This window comes from Cololabis saira, chromosome 23 (genome assembly GCF_033807715.1).
Source record: "Cololabis saira isolate AMF1-May2022 chromosome 23, fColSai1.1, whole genome shotgun sequence".
NCBI lineage: Eukaryota > Metazoa > Chordata > Actinopteri > Beloniformes > Belonidae > Cololabis > Cololabis saira.
In genome coordinates, this window is record NC_084609.1 from 4,053,141 (window position 1) to 4,075,386 (window position 22,246).

General features: G+C 39.1%; 1 protein-coding gene across 1 annotated transcript in view; it reads right to left on the reverse strand.

The window, feature by feature from the left end:
- The window catches only part of chchd3a (coiled-coil-helix-coiled-coil-helix domain containing 3a), a 117,759-nt gene extending 95,993 nt beyond the window's left edge, over positions 1–21,766 (reverse strand). The window contains exons 1-2 of the mRNA XM_061715203.1: positions 21,573–21,766; positions 16,493–17,417 (exon numbers count right to left, since the gene is read on the reverse strand). Of these exons, the coding sequence (XP_061571187.1) occupies positions 16,493–17,417; positions 21,573–21,653 (1,006 nt within the window). The 5' untranslated portion in view covers positions 21,654–21,766. The remainder of the gene's footprint in view (positions 1–16,492; positions 17,418–21,572) is intronic.
- Positions 21,767–22,246: the final 480 nt, after the last annotated feature.

Below are 22,246 nucleotides of genomic sequence, written 5' to 3' on the forward strand. Positions count from 1 at the left end.
ATAATAAAAGTGATAAACCAGAAGCTCCAAGTTCAGATGAAGACACATAACTTCACTTCAATCTTTGTGTTAAAATGTGTTCAAGAGTTATCTTCTCTCACTGCAACACTTTAAATTCCAGGGAAGTGGATTTATTTAATAGCTGCTAGTACACACTCCAGTCAAGTTGGCGGATTTTGCAAAAAATGATAAAATAAATAAAATACTGAAACGTTTGTGCACTTTACAATTTAGAGACACATATAATCCAACAAGACAGGACTCTGAAGAGGGACGGTTTTTACCTCATTTGATCTGAACAATGAAATGTTTTGATAATCTTTTAGTATTATCAGCAAACAACAAATGTACAAGAGACTGTTTTATTTCCTGCAGTTTTAAGTAAAGATATCCCTTTTTAATAATAATAATAGATGTTATTTGTTGGCGCCTTTCTGAGCACCCAAGGACACTTTACAGTAATAATAAATAATAAATAAATAATACTACAACATACTACAACGGTTGGAGAAGGTCTGACAGGTATTGAGGGACCAGGTTATGGAGAGCTTTAAATGCGAGGAGAAGAACTTTCTATTGGATGCGGGTGATGGACAGGTAGCCAGTGGAGCTGAATGAGGATGGGGGTGATGTGGTCAGTGCGTTTTGAACGGGTGGTGATTCTGGCAGCAAAGTTCTGGATGATTTGGAGACGGTGGAGAAGTTTGTTGGGGAGGCCAGTGAGGATTGAGTTGCAGTAATCGATGCGTGAGGTGACGAGTGCGTGGACCAAGAACTGGGTGTTGTGCTGGGTGAGAGATGGGTGGATTCTGGAGATGTTGCATAGGGGTGAGTTTTGGAGAGTGTGGACCTTGTGCCGACGAGAAGGACTTCGCTTTTATTTCCATTTAACTTGAGAAAGTTATTTGTCATCCAGATGTTGATGGTGTTGAGACAGTCAGTGAGAGCGTGGGAGGGAGGTGCTTGGTTTAGTGGAGATATAAAGTTGTGTGTCATCAGCATAACAGTGAAACTGGATTCCAAAGTGGTGGAGGATGTTACCAAGGGGGAGGATGTATATGATGAAGAGAAGCGGTCCGAGCACTGATCCCTGTGGAACGCCATGTGTGATGGGTGATGGTTGGGAGTGTACATGTTTCCCTTGAACAAACTGCTTCCTGTCAGAGCGATATGAGGTGAACCATTTTATTGCAGTACCAGAGACCCCAGTGCCAGCCAGGCGTTCCAGGACTATGGAGTGGGAGATGAAGGTCGAGGAAGATGAGGATGGTGAGAAGGCCAGAATCTGCTGCCAGGAGGAGGTCATTGGTGATCTTGATTAAGGGAGTTTCTGTGCTGTGTTTTGGGCGGAAACCAGACTGGAATGGTTCAAAGAAGCTATTGTTGTGCAGGTGGTTCTGGACGTGGGTTGCTACTGTCTTTTCCAGAATCTTAGAGATGAATGGGAGGTTGGAAATGGGCCGATAGTTATTGTGGTCAATTGGATCCAAACCAGGTTTTTTAAGAATGGGAGTGATGGAAGTGATCTTCAATGATGGTGGAACAGTAGCAGTGGAAAGGGAGTTACAATGGGTGAGACTGTTGGCAGAGAGGCTTTAATTAAGGCAGTGGGGAGAGGATCAAGAGGGCAGGTAGAGTTCTTGGATGCTTTGATGAGTCTATTAATACTTTCAACAGATGGGAGTCGAAATGTGGACAGGGTGTTGGAGGGTGGAGGATCCAGGGCGTTCCACTGGGAGAAGGTGGGTTGCGTTGGTGCAGGAATAGTCAGTTGTTGGTGGATGTTGACCATTTTTGAATTGAAAAAGTCCAGAAACTCTTGACACTGTGAGGTGGAGATGAGAGGGAGTTTCAGCTGTTTCAGGAGTTTGTTGACAGTTGAGAATAAAGTCCGGGTGTTGCTCTCAGCAGAGTTAATGATACGGGAATAGTAGGTGGACCTGGCTGTGTTGATGGCAGATTTGTAGGAAGTGCGATGGTCAAGATACATTTGCTGATGTACCACTAGGCCGGTTTTCCTCACTAATCGCTCCAGCTGACGACCCGTGCTTTTTGAGTTGAATTCGTGGCTCCTTTTCACAAAAGATGACCAAAGATGATGCAAGTGGTCTCATCTTCTAACACCAAGACAATAACTTTAACTATTATCCATTTTGCAGTAAATGAATTCACTTGATCCTCTGCATGGTTTCTCCCACATGTCGCCTTCCACTCAACAACAAATAACTAACCGTTAGATTTGGCTCAGTGAAGAAGAAAGATAAGCACGAGGCAGGGGGAGGGTTTGTCATCGCTGCTCCTCAGAGGGAACACTAAAACAAAGGGAGCTGGTAAGTGATAGATGATAACTTTTTACTGCATCCTCCAAGACGCCGGCTTGTGTCACTGACTGTCCAGAGGACGATAAAATAACATCCCGAGTGTTTGACTGCACTCACGAGTACCGCTGACTCACTGCGGAGGAGAGACTAATCACATCTCTGTCCAACACTGGGTTGGCTGTCATGACACAAACAATAAAATAAAATCGTCTAAACGTTAAATGATTACATATTAGCTATGGCTTCCCACAAAAATAGTGTGATGATGCTTGACATATGGAACGGTAGTAATCTGAGGTCATGGGTGGGAGTATCTTTAAATACCCATAAGATACTCTTATCCTAATGTTGTGATATTTTTAAGACCGACAGCAGCAAAGATCAATCACATCTGTCTCAACGGTTGTTATTCCGGCTCTGGCATGAAGGTAACAGATCGTTCTGGCCGTGATGGCAACATGGGGCTTTCCATGTTTTCCTTTAATGCTGCGACTTTGAGGGCAGAGAGATTTCAAAAACATCTGGGTGCACAGCATGCAAGTCGGACTTTTTCTTGAAGATATTCCCGTCACCATCATTTATCAACGCTTTTGAACTTCCCATTTGTGACCCTGAACCATATATTGCTGTCATACAAAAGCAAAAGCCCCCTGCTCCAATGTCAACACTTTCACAGTCAAGCTTGAGCTTCGTGACCACATGGGAAGAGGAAAAAGCCGTCTACCGGAAAACTATTTTCAGATGAGAGACAGGCTGACCTCAGCGATCAGAGATGTGTGGAGAGGTAAGAGTGATGCTCTCCTTGCTAGGAACACCGCCGTCTCACTTAACCAGGCCGGTGGTTTGGATCAGCACCTGAGAGATGTTCAGCTGCCAGAGAAACTAAAACCACTACCGCAAAGAACAACCGCAGGGTTCAAACCATCAACTCGACTGAAAGTTGGACAATGTCACACACCACAAACACGCAGCGAATCTAGCTATGGTGAAGACAGATGAGTGTAAGATGAAGCTTTTGGGACGACCTTCCCAAAGTCCTGAACTCACCTCCGTGGAAAATATCTGTACTGTGACATTGAGCAAACTATCAATTCTTCCCAAAACAATTCAGTTTATTCCTTCCTGGAATAAATGTTCAAAAGGTTTGGCGATGGCTATCCGGACCTGGGGGTGACGGAGCCTTCTCCATCGCTGCTCCCACCCTCTGGAACTCCCTCCCCAAACACATCCGTGACTGTACAGTAGGAATGGGCGATATTTTACCGTTCACGATAAACCGTCAAAACAATTCCTCACGATAAGAATTTGTCATCTCGCGGTAAAAACGATAAATTGATCATGTTTTTGTTGTAAAGCTTGAATTATGGTTCTGTGTTAAATCCATGCACAACGTATGTGAAGGAAGGAAGGAAGAAAACAAGGAAAGAAGGAAGGAAGGGAGAAAAGAGGAAGGAAGGAAGGGAAAAAAGAAGGAAGAAAGGAAGGAAGGAAGGAAGGAAGGAAGGAAGGAAGGGAGAAAAGAGGAAGGGAAGAAGGAAGGAGAGAGCAGGAGGAAAGAAGGAAGGAAGGGAAAAAGGAAGGAAGGGAGAAACGAGGAAGGAAGGAGAGAGCAGGAAGAAGGAAGGAAGGGAAAAAAGAAGGAAGGAAGGAAAGGGGAGAAGGAAGGAAGGAAGGAAGGAAGGAAGGAAGGAGGAAGGAAGGAAGGAAGGAAGGAAGGAAGGAAGGAAGGAAGGAAGGAAATGAGCCAAAAAGAAAGAAAGAAGGATAAATTCCCGTTGATGACGTTTTTGTGTAACAAACATGGCAGATCTGAGAGCGAGATAGATTTATAGTTACAAAGGTGGAGTTGAATTGGTATTTTTTTATCATCATTTTTATCGTTATCGTGATAAATGCCAGAAATTATCGTGATACATTTTTTAGTCCATACCGCCCATCCCTACTGTACAGACCTCCCTATATTTAAATCCCATCTCAAAACTCACCTTTACAGAACTGCTTTTAATGTGTGATCAATGTCCTGTGTCATGTAATTGTCCTATGTGTACTGTTTTTATGATTTTTATACTACTGTAAAGTGTCTTTAGTGTCGTTGAGTGTACTGATTTTATGATTTTTACTAATGTAAAGCATCTTTGAGTCCCTAGAAGAGCGCTATACAAATAAAATGTATTATTATTATTATCCAAAGATATAGGCTTAGGTTACGTTTCTGAAGGGTTTTATCTATTTACTAAATCTTATACTGTTATTATGCACCAGAGAAGCTCAGATTAAAAACAACTAATAAATAAATTAAATAAAAAATTCAAAGCTGATGCAGATTTCCAGTGCTTTAGTTTTTAACTATTCTGCATCCTGTCACATCCACATTTCTGGTGTTTTGTTATTCTTTCCATTGACCTGGTCTTTGTACGTTTTGACCGTATAGAAACATAATTATCGTCAGTTGTGTGAAATAAGACCTGGAAACAGGCATTGTGGCATAGAATTGTCAAATTGGTTTAATTCACTGTACGAATTGTTGCAGATTACTTTTGTAATACGGTATTTGACGTTTTGTACGTATTTGTACATTTTGACCGTATAGAAATGTAATTCTTGCCATTTTAAGAATGAGATGTACCTAGTGTACTCTACTGTCCTTACTTTTTAACAACTTGTGCTTTTTATTATTTTAACTATTTTCTATCATTTCATTTCATTATATTTTTTATTTACTGTTTCATTGTGTCTTGCCGCTTTTAATGTTGATGTAAAGCATTTTGAATTAACTTTTGAATTGTGCTATACAAATAAACTTGCCTTGCCTTATACCCTCTGAGTTTCCACTTAAACGGCATTTTGTCCAAATTTAAGTAGGTGGGAGTTATTTTCACCATCTTAAGTGCAGAATACAGTTACTGAATATCTCAAGATCCAATAACTTTTAAAGAAAATGCCTTTGGTGAAGAGGAATGCATATAAAAATCAAGTCAAAACCAAAATCACGGGTCAAGAAGAGTCATTATAAACTTTAAAAAACCACGACTGCCATTCAGCATCAACGGCTCTTGACAATATAATACGCTTGTAATGAAAAGACACATGTTGCACGTTACGAAAAGTAACATTTCCTAAGTCCTAGAAGTTCAAGCAAGCTTTGGCAATTCCTCATTTCCGCTCCAGACTTGCGTAGGAGAGGCTTCTGAACGCTGGCGGGCCCGCGGGGTCAGCCACGGAACAGGTTCTGATATGATAAACACTGTCTGGGGTCCTTACGGTAGCTGCTCGGGTCACAGACAATTCCAGATTGACAGAGACCGTGTCAATCCTGAGTAGGACATGTAAATGTTAAAAAGATTAAAAACTCATCATCTCCTCCGACGCGTCTCCCTCTTTTCCCCCTCTGCACCAATCGCTACACCCTATGGAAAACCCACAGAGAAGGAGGCAGGGCGGCGGAGCGCGGGCTATTGGCAGTGGAGATAATAGACGAAGCCAAATTGCATTTCTCATCAGAAGTTTCATTAACCCCGGGACCCGCATTGAGGGCATAATCTGTAACATTACCACTTCCTCACGTTCCTACCTCGCGCTTAGCCAAGTCACCGCACACCTTTCACAGTGTTCAAATAAGAAAGAAAAGGTAGGGAGATAAAAAAGTGCCAGGAGCGGGTTTCCAGCGCCTTCTGATCATCGGATTTTATTCCTCCATTCACAGTTTTTCTTTTTAATTCAATGCCGTGCCACGGACCTTCCAAGACCTAACTGATCATTTCTGTCAAAAACTATGAATAAAGTTTCAAAAGCGGGAGACAGATGTATTTCACGAGTTTCACTTGTACCGCAATTTCCCTCATCTTTCTCATCCTCCCATTCTCGCTGCCGCTGCGGCGGGGAGAGACATCTTTAAGCAGGCCATTAGTCCAGAACAGTGTGGAGGCTCTGGCGTATGAATATTTATAGCACGCTGGAGAAGGTGTAGGAGGTTCAACCTTGACTACGGTGTAATCAGCACACATACTGACTCGGGCCGTGATTTAGAGACAGCCGACCTGCTGAGAGCCTCACTCGATACCTAAGTCGTGGACACACATAATCAATGTCTGCCTCATTAAGGTCGTACCCTTTGAGAATTGGGCTGAACTTTGCAACATTTTTAACGAGATTCACATTCACCACACCTTCTTTAATATATAATATATATATATGAAAAAGAGCACACTCAGACATGATCGATTGTGCGAGAAGATCTTTTTTGGGGCCTACGGTACTTTTACAGTACTCTAAGCTTGGTGCCTCTCTTTCAAGGTCATCCAGGTGACCTTGAAAGATTACCACAGTGAATGTCAACACACATTATATGTGTATGATAGGACAGGGGATCGATTCAAATGTCAAGAATCGATTCGATTCCGATTCAGAATCGATTATCAAGATTTGATTTGATTCGATTCCAATATTGATTTGGGTTAGTGTTATTAAAATAGTTTTTTGAGCTGTTGCATGAATTATATGACTGTAGTTATGCAAAATATTACTACTAGTATTATATTGAGATTCAACAGCAAGTATTGCAGCTAATGATGCTGTAAGGACCAATCAGCTCCCAGAATGCTGATAGAACTGAAACAGAAACATCATGTGGGTCAGAATTATCAAACAGATCCAGGGAGGAAACAGAGACGGATGAAATCGGTTTTATTTTTTCCCACATTCCGTTTTTATTTGTTCCATTTTCGGTCTATTTTGGTTTTTAATTTTTGAGCATTTGGTTTTTAGCATTTTTTGCAAATGTAACCCCAAGACAGTATATAAAGTAATGAAATATAGACAATTTATGCAATTATAACCTAACACTTTAATGTTTTCATACCTTTAAACATATTTAAAGGCAAAAACATGGCACCAGTTATTCTCGTGTCCAACAAAACATTACTTTTTGGCGGATAAACAAAACCAAAAGTTGTAATGTAATGATGGAAAAAAAACATAAATAAATAAAATTAAAAAAAAAAAAACCCAAAAATAAAAAAATAATCGATCTTTAGACATATGAATCGATTTTTAGGAATTAATATGAGAATCAATTTAGAATTGGGAAATCGATTTTTTCAACACGGGCCTAATTGCATGCATGGAAATAGGTAGAAATGTTCAAAGGATCACAATCAACAGATTTGATGCATTGAGTCGTAATAAATCTTCTGAAGCTATTCTGTTTAGATTTGATTTCTTTCATATAAACAAGCCGAAGAAAATAGGAGTTCAAGTCTCGTTCAATGTAAACAGAACTAAACTAATCAAGAGATTCCTTTTTTGGGGATAAACAAAAAAAAATAACCAAAAGTTGTAATGTAATGATAAAAAAAAATACATAAATAAATAAAAGAAAAAACAAAAACAAAAAAAAAAAAAACTGTAGACATATGAATTGATTTTTAGGAATTAATATGAGAATCGATTTAGAATTGGGAAATCGATTTTTTCAACACAGGCCTAGTGTATGACATATATTAAAACGCGAAAGCCGGACAGGAGTCAGGCATACATGTGTATTTAAATGAAAGCTGCAGCGATAAAAGCGAAATGTTGACTGTGAAGCGACATACAGTCGATACAAGCACAAAGGGATTCCAACAGACATGAACTTTTCACCCCATATGACACTTTTTTACCTTTGTCTCGTTTTAAATTCGTGTTTCCAGGCTGAAACAGCAAAGAGACGAGAATGCAATGTGGAAACCGTTCTCCAGGAGAAGGAAAAGCTCCTCAAGATCATATAAAAGCTATTCCGAGGACCGATGTGGGTGCTCTTCTCCTCAGGCCAAAATTCATCACATTCATTCATGCCAAGCTCTCACACATAATATCCCATGTCATCTTATGAAAGCTCTAGAAGCCAAATAAAAAAAATCACAGACACATACACACCCGCACAACACTTCCTGCTCTTAATGAGGCCTAAAAGTTTGTTGTGTGACACTGCGGAGGTGTCGTTTTAATCACTGGAGCCAGTGTGGCGTGGCATAAGTTGGCCTTTTTTAATTACCTCACTGACTGAGCACAGTCAAGGATGGAGGAGCCTGCCCACATCGTGGATGCCACCCTACATAGAGAGTGTGCCCACGGTCCATTCTGTGTTGTGTAATTAGCAGGTAACATTCAAATGTCCTCTGCCAGATAAGGGCCGTGTGCCCACACGCCGGCAAGACAATAGGGCTGAAGCTGGACTTGTACAGAGACGGAAGTGAGTGGTTGAGGGAGATTTCTTAATTTTTTTTTTATGGACCAAAAGTCATATCTCGATATTTTCTAGCTGAATGGCGATACTCGATATATGTCAATATTTTTTCTGTGACATAATTGGGGTTTCCCCCAAAGCATTATAGCATAGCATCTCTGTTAGCTTCATTTTTTCTGAGGCAAACCCTTAAAAAAACAGTCAGTTTTAATACAAAGCCTCGTGCCAAATGTCACACAGGTTCCTTTATTAACAGAGGTCTGCACAATATCAAAATGTATAAAACAAATGAAATACAAATAAACTGCCTGCATATATAGAATAAAAATGCTTCTTGAATAAAATAAAACAAATATCCCTTTCCTGCATAACAATTCAATTAAAATACACTGTGCAATTAATACAATGTAGACAGTAACAGGCAGACTTTTCCACTGAGGTTGACAGTTGTGCAAATAACAAAACATTTGTGCAAATCTCAAATAAAACATTCAAGTCAATTTGTCACAAAATAAGCTATATCAAAATCATAAATTCTTTTTTTTTTTTTTTTTTTTTTTTTTAAATAAATCGATATAAACAATATTGTCTCGTACCATATCGCGTTTGAAAATATATCGATATATATTAAAATCTCGATATATCGCCCAGCCCTATTGATTCTTGCGGAAATCCCAGCGGTGAGATTCTCATTTATTCAGAAAGACAATACTCTAAAATATCTAAGATCATACTGCAACCTTTGTATTAATTTTTGAGTCATGCATGTGCTCCCATATGGCGCTTTTACACTAGTACCTACTCAGCCCGACTCGACACGCCTCGCCCTCGTTTATTTTCGATACCCAGATGAGAAGTAGGAGGGTTGGAGCGAAGCTGCTGTGAAGTATTTGATTGTGTGATCTAAACTGTGGGGAGTGATAGCCTGGTAGTGGTTACAGAGGAGGCTGGAGTCTGGAGGATCCAGGTTCAAGCCCCTGGATTGCAACTGAGGTCAACCACTTTGGGCCCCTGAGCAAGACCCTTAACCCTTACTGCTCCCCGGGCGCCGTGCCATTGCATGGCAGACCACTGCTACTAGGTCGACTAGAAAATGGGTTAAATGCAGAGAAAGAATTTCCCCATTGTGGGATTACTAAAGGAAAATGTATTATTATTATTAAACGAAGAAGACAACAACACTAAAGATGTAGAACCTGGAGGAGATGATAGATGTGCTGCTGGGTCTGTGACTTGTTGCAGCTGAAAAGTCAGCTGGAGCCGCGAGCAGCTATGAAGTGACAGAGTTCCTGGTAGATCTTGTTGTTCCTTATCGCCCGTCTAGATCCTTTTTTAATTCTCTCCTCAGCACCAGATTTATGAACATCTGCACCTCAGAGTTGGATCACCAAACAGACTTTTGTGCTGCCGTTGCTGGTCGAATAAAATGAACAAGAAGCCGCGAGCCGCTCTTTCACCGATTCCCACTTCCTGACTCAGACGTCTGACTCCAACCCCCCGGCCAATCGGTGGCCGGTAGTGTGATGATGTCAGATACAGCCGACTCAGCCTCTTAGAACCTCGGCAGAATAGATACAGAAAAGTATCTAATCGGCACGTTAGACCCCTAGTGGGAAAGCACCAAACCGAGGCGAGTGGAGTCGAGTCGGGTTGAGTAGGTACTAGTGGAAAAGCGCCAATAGAAAACTAAATCGTCTACCATTACCCCTTTTCCACCAAACCAGTTCCAGAGCTGGTTCTGGGCCAGTGCTGGTTCACAACTCATTCAACTTACGAACCAGCTGAGATGCGGTTTGTTTTTCCACAGCTCACGGTGCTAAGGGGAGCCATGTCAGTTACGTCGCTGCGTTTGCATTAGGGGTGGGCAAAAATATTGATACGGCAATATATCGCGATCATAGTCTCCCGATACGATATCAATATTCAATGTATGTATCGCGATATATTGCCGTATCAATATTTTTGCCCACCCCTAGCTGTACTGTATTTTTGTGATTTCAATTTCAGTGTGGGTGAGACACTGCATTTTATTTTGAGTATTTTGTATCTAAGAATAATGCACACTGCACTTTTTATTGTGTTTCAGTGTGTTTTTTCATGCAAATATGTTGCATTTTAAAATGGAAAGTTTGAATTACATTGTTTTGACTCAGTTTGTCCAATGAATTATCACTATCATCTGATGTACATATATACAACTTGGATTTTAAGATGTGTAATGCATTTTTAAATTTTTCGGTGAACTTTGTAGAATATCGTGATATATCGGGATACATCGCATAATCGGGATATCGCAATATTGTATCGTATCGTGGCTCAAGTATCGTGATGCGTATCGTATCGTGAGGTCCTTCCCAATACCCACCACTAGTTTGCATTAGCGCAAGAGTTGGATCAACAACAACATATTTGCTCTAATACAGATTTGGTCTGCGTAGCACCTCCGTGGACCATATCGCTAACAGACAGGTTGTCTCCTCATCAGACCCATGATGCTTTGCTGCATCCAGATTAATTCTTATTTGAAAATATCTTCGTCTCCCAGTCTTGCTTTTGCCGTTGACCTTAACAAATCCGCCCCCCTCCGCTTACGTAACGGTTCTTTCCTCTAAACCAGCAAAGAGTTGGTGCTACCTTGGAACCACTTTTTCTGGCCTGGAGTCAGTTCTTTGTCCGTGGAAACAGAAAGCCCTGATCCAAAATCAGCACTGGCCCAGAACCAGAACCAGGACCAGAACCAGTCCTGGAACCGGTTTGGTGGGAAAGGGGTATGCTTCCTCAGTAGGTAGAAAACTGTGCTGTTGCTGGTCAACTATTAGCCCTCTATAGCTTGCTGTTGCCACATCTCTGGCCCTCACACTACCCTTTTAACTTATCTGTCTGGTTTATTTTTGTCAACTTACTTGTTTTCTTATAAATATATTGATTATTTGACTTATATACCACTTCTCATAACCACTGTGGAAAATCAATTATAAGCCTTGTTGTGCAACATTAGCCCTGAGGAAAATGATTGCTTAACTTGGCAAAAGAAGTTGATATTTTAACCCTCTGAAAATAATCAAAACTATCACTCCACTTGAATTATAGTGTGGAAAGTGTCTTTACAGACAAAACTGGTGTGATTTTAAATGGGTATGTGTGCAAAAATTGAATAAAGGAATCAGTCTGGATGCTGACATTTTGTAAGTCAACTATCAATGTTGCCCAAATAGCAATAGATACAAAATGTTGAGTTTTAGGCTCTAGCACAGGGGTCGGCAACCTGCGGCCCCAGAGCTGCATGCGGCTCTTTAGCGCCGCCCTAGTGGCTCAAAAATGAAAAGAAAAAATCTAAAATGTTTGACCTTTTTTTTCTCCTTTTTTCTCTTCTTCTTTTCTTTCTTCCTTTTCTTCTTTTTTCCTTTTTTCTCTTCCTTGTTCCTTTCCTTTTAATTCTCGACATTTGGACTTTAACGAAATTTTGACTTTTTTCTCGACATTTTGACTTTTTTCTCAACATTTCAACTTTTTTATCAACATTTCGACTTTTTTTCAAAAAAATTAAATTTTTTTCCTCGAGATTGTACTTCAACATTAATCTCGACATTTTGACTTTTTTCTCAAAGTGCATAATGAAAAAAAAATCTTCCGCCAGTTCTAACTAATATAGAAACATGTGTTGCCTTCATTCTAAGGCTGATACAAGAATTTTAATTTTTTGCGGCTCCAGACATATTTGTTTTTTGTGTTTTTGGTCCAATATGGCTCTAAAACATTTTGGGTTGCCGACCCCTTCTCTAGCATGTTTCTGACAAAAAAGTCAAGTTTACTTCAAACTCATGCTCCATTCTGACTCAAAACTAATACAACTCACGTCATTCTGGTCCCTAACGAAACCTTACCATCTAATAACGGGCCTGTGATCGTTTTAACTTTGGAACTTCCCTTCAAGTAGTCAACACTGAACCATTTCCAAAGGCACATTGTAAGAAAGTTTTGGGAATAAATAAGGTTTTCTTAAAATAGAAATAAATAAAAAACTATTATCAATTACCAGCATAGGAAGGTGAATGAAGTGATGAACCTATCATGTCTAGCGCCAGCATTCCAGGCCTGTGGGGGGCAGATTTATGATCTGGGCTTGATTCTTGGTAAGGTCAGGGCTCAGCAGGGTTCTGCTTTTCTTTTTAAAGTCAGCTGACCACATAAACAACGAATGACCAGGTTTCTTCCATCAATCAATTATTTCTTCTCTGATGGTGTTAACATATATCCACAATGACAAAAAAAAAAGTGGATGAAGCAGTTCATTTTAGAGTCAAGACCTCAACCCCACTGAAAGTATTCATGCAGGTCTAAATTTTAAATTTCATATCATTAATAAAGGACATGATGAAAAAATTCAGGGTGAAAAATGTTTAAATATTTCATAAGCTTATCAAAACGAAGTCATGGTGAATGCGTGCTGTGATCAAAGCGAGATGTGGCCCAACGAAATATTAGGTGACGAGCCAGAATGGAGGGCGACTGATTGCAGGATCAATTTATTATCATTTCAAGAAATAATTACTCATTTTATTAACAAAGAAAGACAATGAATTACACTAAAACCGTACAGACTACAATTGTCAATTGTTCAATGAAGACAAATTGCAATTGTCATAAATACCGTATTGACCCGAATATAAGACGACCCTGATTGTAAGACGACCCTCTTTTTCAAGACTCAAATTTGAAAAAAGACTTTTTTAACACCAAATTAAATTTTTATACAGAAAATAATTACACTACATCTGAAACAAATGATTATAACAATATATTTGAGAGAAAAAGCCTGTTATTTTGCCTCATTCAAATCATGATCTTGAAGTTTGCGTCATAACTTCTTCGACCCACTTTTCTCCAGATTGTTGCTACGTTTCTCCATTTTCTGTTATCTCTTCTGTTATTTTCTTCTCTTTTCTTTCTTACTGCTATTTTTATTTTTCTTCTTCGTGACAGGGGTTTGCTTTGTCCTGGGGAGTTAAGTTCAGCATTCGCTCTAAAGATATCTGGCGCCATCTAGTGTTGTGAATGGGTATAACGTCTAGACCCCGAATGTAAGACGACGCCCACTTTTTCAGTCTTATTTCAATGCAAAAAACCCCGTCTTATATTCGGGCCAATACGGTAGTTGAGCTCACAATAAACATCGACACAATAAGAATAATTAAGTTTTAGTGTAAAATAAATCCGTGGACACTTCAGTCACATGTAACAGCTAACTTCTAATAAAGAAAACTACAGAAATGTTGTCCCATATGTGTGTGTTTGTGTGTTAGGGGTGTAACGATACACTAATCTCACGATACGATACGGTACGATATTGAGGTCACGATAACGATAACGATATTATAGCAGTATTTTTTTAACAACCTTGAATGAGGAACATATGACTGCAAAAAATAGTCTTTTATTTGAAAGACACAAAATACAAAACAATACTGTGCCCTATTGTTACAGTTTGTAATTCTTTAGAACTGTTTAAGTTTTAAAGAGAAAGCCAGGCCAACCATTTTCCACAAACTGAACTAAAAGTAAATGTCAGGTTTGCATTATGATCTTCAGTTTCATACAAGTACAAATATTTTGCCAAAACTAAATAGTTTCTCATGTATGATTTGACTTTTTTCTTTTCCAGAAATTTAACGACTAAAATTGAATAAATAAATAAAAGTAAATAAATAAACTATGAATAGTCCCAAACTCCAAATGCAACATGACTGTTATTGATCTTGTGCCAGAGCTAAGAGCTTCACCTGCTCCAGCCTGAGGCCGTAAGGTGAACCCGGGTATCGTTTCATCCTCACACCTTTGGGGACGACACAATCTTTACATCGTAAAAATGATTGATTCATGCTCACCTTAGAAGTAAAACAGGGTTCATACACATTTTAACCAACAAATTTCCATGACTTTTCCATGACTTCCCCATGACTTGGCAGCAAGTTTCCATGACTATACATGACCTCTAAAACATCAATGTATGAATTAAATATAGGAATAAAACTATGTAAAAAGTCACTACAGTGGAGATCTTTTATACAAAATAAACGTTTAAACTAACACTGATATACAGTACCAGCAATATGTTGTAGTATATGTTTTATAGTAATCTAATATAACTGTAATAATAACCGATCTGCATGATGCACAAGATGCTAGGCACATCACGCGTGAAAACGCGTGAGACTTTTCGATACGAAATATTTATTGATCAATCTACCTTATAGGCTGTTATTACTAAATGTTATCATTAAGTGAGAAAAATAAATTCCATGACTTTTCCAAAACTTTTGGGGTGAACTTCTTTCTGCGCATGCTCTTTTCGCAAGGAATCTTGTTCTTTTGAGTCCAGGACGTAGTTCTCAACACGGAGAAATGCAAGACCAGGCCACACTTTTGGAGTGAGGAGGAGACTAATCACTTCATAAATGTAATGAAGGATATGAACATTTCTGCATTTGTAGACGATAGAAAGTACCGGGATAGAAGATTTACAAGAAGGTGAGAAAAAAGTTGCGCAAAGCAGCATTTGTTTTGAATTTGGATACAGGAAGAAGAAGCGGAAATGACGGAAATTGCGTCATGACGTTCTCCGTGCGTCGCTGGTTTGATCCAGATATCCCAAATGATTAATTACCATGTACTGTAAACGGAATATTCCGAATGTTTCAGTAACCGGAATATTAGCAATAACCCGCATTTTGACTGCATGTAAAACGTAGTCAATTTAGTCAAGTTAGGGAGTCCAAATATCCACTTAGGGGGTCATGTATCTTTAAGAAAATGGGTGTAGGGACCAATACTAAAAACAACTGTATATCAATAAAGGGGGTCCAGCTAAGGAATAATTTAGAAAATTAACTAAAACTATGCACTACTGTAACCAAATTCAAAAATAAGTTCAAAAATAAAATATTAAATAAATATAAAACATTGATATTATAATTTTATAATAATACCATGAAAGTAGCAATTTGAAGCATGTGTTTGCATGAGCGCTCTCTGCGGCCGTTTAGCCGAGGAGTTGGTGAAGCAGCACCACATCATACCAGGTCCCTGTAAGCCATTTGGTATGATAAATTCTTTTTACATACCCTACTCATTTCTTTTTTTCATTTTATTCTTTATTTCATTCAAAAAACAAAACAATTCAATACAAATATAAATGTTCCTAACTTGTGAATGAAAAGGGAGCAGAAAGAAGAAGAATCTTATCTGCTGTTTTCATTATATTTACTTAACATACAGGCTTTAATTGTTCTTTTGAATGTAATGTTTGATTTGGATTCTTTGTTTTCTTTATTCAGATTGTTCCATAAACTGATTCCTTTCACAGAAACACAAAGTTCCATTAATTTTGTCCTGCATCTTGGTTTTTTTTAAATCTCTGTTCCTTTTAAGTTATACTTGCTTTCTCTTTTTTCAAATCTTTTCTGAATGTTGATTGGTAAGGTTTTCTTATGAGCTTTAAACATAATTTGCAGAATACTATAGTTTACTAATTCATGAAATTTCAACAAATTTAACTGAAGGAATAATCTCATAACCTCCGCTCTCCGCGCTGTACAGTCTCTAGCCAAAAACCACTTAATTTATCACTCCTTGCAATTTATAGAATGTTTTTTGTTTTGTTTTTGTCTTTGCTTCTTGTCTAGATACCTCTGTTACTTGTCCATTTTCAATGTTTGAATCCAAATGACTAGTTGTTTTGTATAAAACCTCCTGAGTCGAGGTTCATAAAAGGGTAGGCATAATAAGCCTTGGCTTCAGCCTACACCTTTTCGGTGCCATTTAAAATATTGGACTATTTTTATGTTGTATTATGTTGTATCCAAATGGACCGAAATAAACTCAAAATGAAAATCAATGATCCCTGACCTGATGGGGGAAAAAAAAAAAAAAAATCAAAACAACTCACCAGCTGGAGCTGCGGCCGCTGGTGGAACTGGATTTGCCACTGGGTTAGGAGGAACCGGAGCAGGTGATAACGCTTCAACTGTGGGCTGAGGAGGAGGTGCAAGTGGTTCACAGGGAGCAACAAACTCAGGCAGGGGAGGTCTAGGAAAGGGCTCGGCAGGCTGTGGGAACCCTGAAGGAGGTGAGGATGCCGGGAGGATGGTGACAGGCTCAGACAAGGGAGGGGAAGGGACGGGGTCTGATTCGGGAAGAAGGGGAGAGGGGATGGGGTCGTTGATGACAGCAGGAGGAGCAAGTGACATGGCTTCAGGCAGAGATGAGGAAGCAAGGGATTCAATCACAAGTGGAGGAGCAATGGGTTCGATTATTGGAGCAATGGGTTCGATTATTGGAGCAATGGGTTCGATTATTGGAGCAATGGGTTCGATTATTGGAGGGGAAGCAAGCATGGATGCAATGATGGGAGGATGACATGGTTCAGTGATGACGGGAGGAGCCAGTGGAGCGCTGGTTTCCTCCACGGCTGTGGCGGTGAAGAGGGGAGGATCGGGAGGAGAAGAGAGGGATGTTGGCAAAGTTACTGAATCAACAGCAGCAGGAGGAGGAGGTGCTACTAAAGGCTCAAAAGCAGGAGCAGCAACATTATCATTAACAGCAGCTGGGGGGGATGCAGTGGGGAGAACAATATCAATGACTGTGGGTGCTGCTACCTGTTCTTTGGGAGGAGGAGGAGGAGGAGGAGGTGCAGCCACACTCTCTGTGGCAGGAGGAGGTGGAGGAGCAACAGGTTCTACAAGAGGAGGTGGGGGAGGCAAGGAGGTGATGGGGTCAAAAAGGGGAGCTGGAGTGACGGCTGGTGCTTTGGGAACATGTTGGTTTAGAGGAGAAGGAGGTTCTTGCATGCGCTTGATGACATTTTCAGAGAGCTGTAAAAGAGAAATGCAAGAAAGAAAGCCTTCAGTTGAATAAATGCAATACAAATACGGGGCATGAGCTCCCATAAGATTAAGGAACTACTTTGTGGACAAACTGAACAAACAGAAACTCGGTGTATTAAAAGGTGAGCTTTAAAACCCTTTTGTTTCCCCGATGCTTGATAAAAGAGTCTCATCCGTCTCTTATTGCCAGTTTAAACAGTAAAAGATGGAGTCACTGTATACACACTGTCAAAAGTTATTTTTAAAGCAACACAAAAGAGCTTTTGCACTTTTTACCCCGTGCAAGATGGGTTTTAAAACTGACACCATTTCCATCTGTACTTCTTTTTTTTAATGCTTCGATGCTCTTTTTAGACCACTCTAGACACATCTAAAAAGATCTTCAACCAGATGTTTAAATCATTTGCACATCCCTGTATTCTGGGCTTATTTGCATTTTGTTTCCTTTGCAATTGGTATAAGGGCCGTGCGATTAATCGATTTTAAATCTAAATCGGATTTATTAATCAAGACGATGTTAAAAAAAAGGAAAAATCGGAAAATCGATTTTCCTTTTTTGCAGCTGGCTGCATTACAGACAGAGCTCGTCTAGTCATCTTTGTTTGGTCAAGAAAATTGTAAATGTTGTCACTTTACTAAACTCAAGGAGGATTTACAGGATCTTTCAATTGCACTTCAAAAATTTAAGTGCAATAATTTAAAAATAAAGATAAAATATTTGAAACAATTTATTCCATTGTGTTTTGTAGTTTTACCAAAAAAATCGAAATCGAAAATTGGGTTTTCAGAGAAAAAAAAAATGTAAAAAAAATTTAAAAAAATCGGGATCTTAACGATGGCAGCTTTGGAATAGATATCAAATGGTTTTATTTTATTCCAGGTAGGAGAATAAATGTTGTTAAATTCCTTGGAATCCTTAAGTTTTTTTATTCATAGAGGGTGAGCTTTTACATACACTACTAGGCAAACACTGCAGGCATAGACGACTGTACAGAACAATAGCTTCACCATATTAGTTTACCAACGCAGCCATGCCCACCTAAATCAGATCGGCTCAATCCTCTCAGTCTAATTTTAACACCGGCTGACAGAAGCAACAGGAGAGCGTGTGACAGTTCCCTCATAATAGAAGCTGCAGACACTCGTTCTCCAAACTTTGGTCCATAAGACACTTATTCAATGATCACAGAGGATCTTTAGAAAACTTTTGTACCAAGTACAATTTAAACTTTAGACTTTCAGTCAAACTACTCACTCAAAATACGAACATTCAAATTCCTGAACTTCAATTACCTTCACTTCAGACTTACGGGATAGACTTCTTGGATAAACATAACTCTAACAAACGGATGTGTCTGTATTTAACTAATGCATTTTTTCCAGTCCGGTCAAATAGAAACTATTATTTAACTGTTTTCAAATTCAGAAGTTAAAAAATTGAGAACAACTTATCTCACATATCCTTTAAGCCCCAAAGCTAAAGAAATTCATTTTAAAATCCTTAGTAATATTTTTTCCATCTAGAGAACTATTAAGACAAAGATTCAATCTGGACAATAACAGCTGTACATTCTGTGATCATGATACTGAGACAACAGACCATCTATTCTTTTACTGCATGTACTCTGGAACCTTATGGGAAGACTTACAAGACTGGATCCCGACGAAAACTCTTCTAACTTACCCCCTATCAAGAGAGGATATTATATTTGGGACCACCCTTGAAGATAAAATAGGTGACTTTGTTATCAACAACCTGTTGATCCTTGCCAAGTTCTTTATTCATACATGCAAATGGGGAAATAGAAAACCAAACTGTTCAGCTTTTCAGAGATACCTGATGAACAACCATCTCTGTGCCTTAAGACTGATAATAGATAAATATAGAACACTAATATAAATTATCTTCATATTAAACTGTCTAAATTATGCAACTTTCCTCCTGCAGCTGTCCTCAATCGTGAGTGACCACATTTATTTTCTTCTCTTCTTTGTTCATTTTCTTTGTTTTGTTCGTTCGTTCGTTTCGTTTTCTTCTTATTAGTATCTTTTTGTTTCTGAAGTCTGCCTTTTGTTGAAAAGGATAGGCAAAATAAGCCAAGAGGCTTCAGCCTATACCTTTTTGGTCAAAAAAAAAAAAAAAGGAAATTTGTACATATATATAATATACATATTCATACCTGTGTGTATACAGTGTGTATATGCAAACATCTTAATATGTAAATGACCAAAACAAAATAAACTAAACTAAAAAAACTGATTAAAAACAAACATGGTAAACAACTCCTTAACGCCTATATAGATCTTAAGATATTTGAAAATGACTATAAAGCCCCTGCTTCCAGGGCCGCCGCAAGGGGTGTGCGAACCGTGCAACCGCACGGGGCCTCGCGCAATGGGCCGTTTTTTTTTCGTTTTTTCCCTTATAAATATCAACAGTAACGTTCCATTACAGACCTAAATGTGTACTAGTCTGTGCATATCAATAAATATATGTGCAATGATGTTGTTGATCAGTTGTTCAATACAACTGATCAGACCAAGCGCAGACACAAGCTGCTCTGATCCAGACGGTGGAGTTGGAACAAACTGTCACACAATGTAGAGAGAACGATATAAATTCAGGAAATTTCCATCAGGGGATGAAAAAAGAAAAACAACTAAAGAAAATGGAAGAGTTTAATGCCTCTCTGAAAGGCTTGTTGGATAAATTTGTTACAAAAATCACAGATCCGACCGGGTCTCAAGCAGCCGCGGGGCCCCGCGTCGAGGCAAGAGATGACGATGAGGCAGGGGAAGGTATCCAGTATTTTGCTAATTGCTAATAAATTGCGCATATAGACACCCGATCCGACCCGAAAAACCCAAAAATTTTGCGCGTGTGAGCGTAGCGAGCGCGCAAGGGCCCCCCCCCGGCCATTTCGCACAGGGCCTCGCAAATCTCCCAGTCGGCTCTGCCTGCTTCTCAACATTTTTCTTATATTTAGTTGTTTTTAATTATTTTACTTTTGACCCACCATTTGTTTATGTCCTTTCTTTACAACTTATCTGTTACATTTACTGTTGAACTTTTACAGTGATGCAGAATGTGTTGTGTGCCTTATAAATCTACATGCTGTTTTATATGCCTCAAGGATTTGTACAATATTCAAGTGTTAAATAAAAAAAGGGGGAGGTATAAAAGGAAGCTATAAAACATGGCAAAAATGTGGTTTAACATGCATTAAAATAATATATCTCTAAAAAAAAAATCTACGGGCTGTTTTATATGTTTCAAGGATGTGTACAATATTCAAGTGTTCAATAAAAAAAAACTAGTTTGTGACATTAACAATTACACTAAATAATAAAAGGAAGGCAATACATTCAGATATCCGTAAACATTTCTTTTATGAGGTTGACAGTGGTGTTACATTTTTTGTTATTAACCAATTGTATTGTCTCAAAATACATTTTGAAATCAACTTTAAAGGGAACTAAGGATGGACAGGATTTGGAGAATTTTGCCTTATGAATGTGAAACTTAGCAACAAGAATCATTAAGTTGACCAGTTGTTGAATTTTGTAATTTTGGTTTTCGTAATATAGTAAGATATCTTTATCTTCTAATTTAATTACATTATTAGTTTGTATGTCAAAAAAATTCTTCAAATTTTTTCCAGAAACTTAAAGTATGTTCACATTCATAAAACAAATGTATGCTGGTCTCTTCGTCATGTTTACAAAATACACATCTGCATAAAAAAAAAATGAAAAAATTTAATAAATACCAGTGACGTCACACACCTGTGCCCACCTGCACCAGTGACGTCACACACCTGTGCCCACCTGCACTGACTGACGGGAATAACAGAACATGTGTCTTTAATTCATTCTTACCGGCGGATAACTGAGCTCAGCATCCTCCCAAGCACATTAAAACATGTTCCAGTGTCTAATACTCGTTTGCACTGCAGACACCTTTAATTTGCACATGGTTTACACTGTTTTATGTATAAAGTCAGCATTTGAATGAGTCTCCGGGTCGCTGTGACTCGTAAATCTTTCATGTCAATATAACAGTCCATTTAAAATGCTAATTCCAGCCTGTTATTGATTAAACAACCATGAAATCCGTTTATGCAAGTTTATTCAATCCCTTACCCTAATGCCCTTCACCACCGTTATATTGTCGTTCTCGTCCGCCTCGAACGACACGCGGCGGGTGCTGTTGTTGGCTCCCATCGTCTCCGCAGGATCTGGTCTGTTATCTAAAGTTGCATGAAAAGTGAAGCAGGCAGGACACTTTTATTTTTGTGCAGCCAGATCTGGGCCCCTTCACTCCACAGGTTGAGATCTTCACTTCCTTAGCATGACGTTTTTAAATAACCCTGCCATGTGATTGGACGGGAATGGTCACGTGGTAAAAATGAGCGATGGTGATTGGTTGAGGTTGGGAAGCGTTCGACCACGTCGGGGAGAGGTTGCCTGATTTAAAGGGGCACATGTTATTTGGTAATTGTAAAAGGGATACCGGTAATCAAGTGCAGGTGCAAGTAGAAGCAGTACTGGAGTTGAGGGGGGATGAGGGGGATGGCACCCCCCCCTGAAATAAAAACGGTCCAAATCATCCCCCCTGTAAAACTGCCATCCCTCCTTTCCATCCCTTATGTCATTTCATCAATGAATGTGGTTTTACTGCTATTTCAACATTTAGAGTCATCACCAGAAAAATAACACCAGAAAAATAACTTATTTGACAATTTTCACCTGTTTCAAAGAAATTTTCACTTGAAATAAGTAGGAAAATCTGCCAGTGGGACAAGATTTATCTTCTC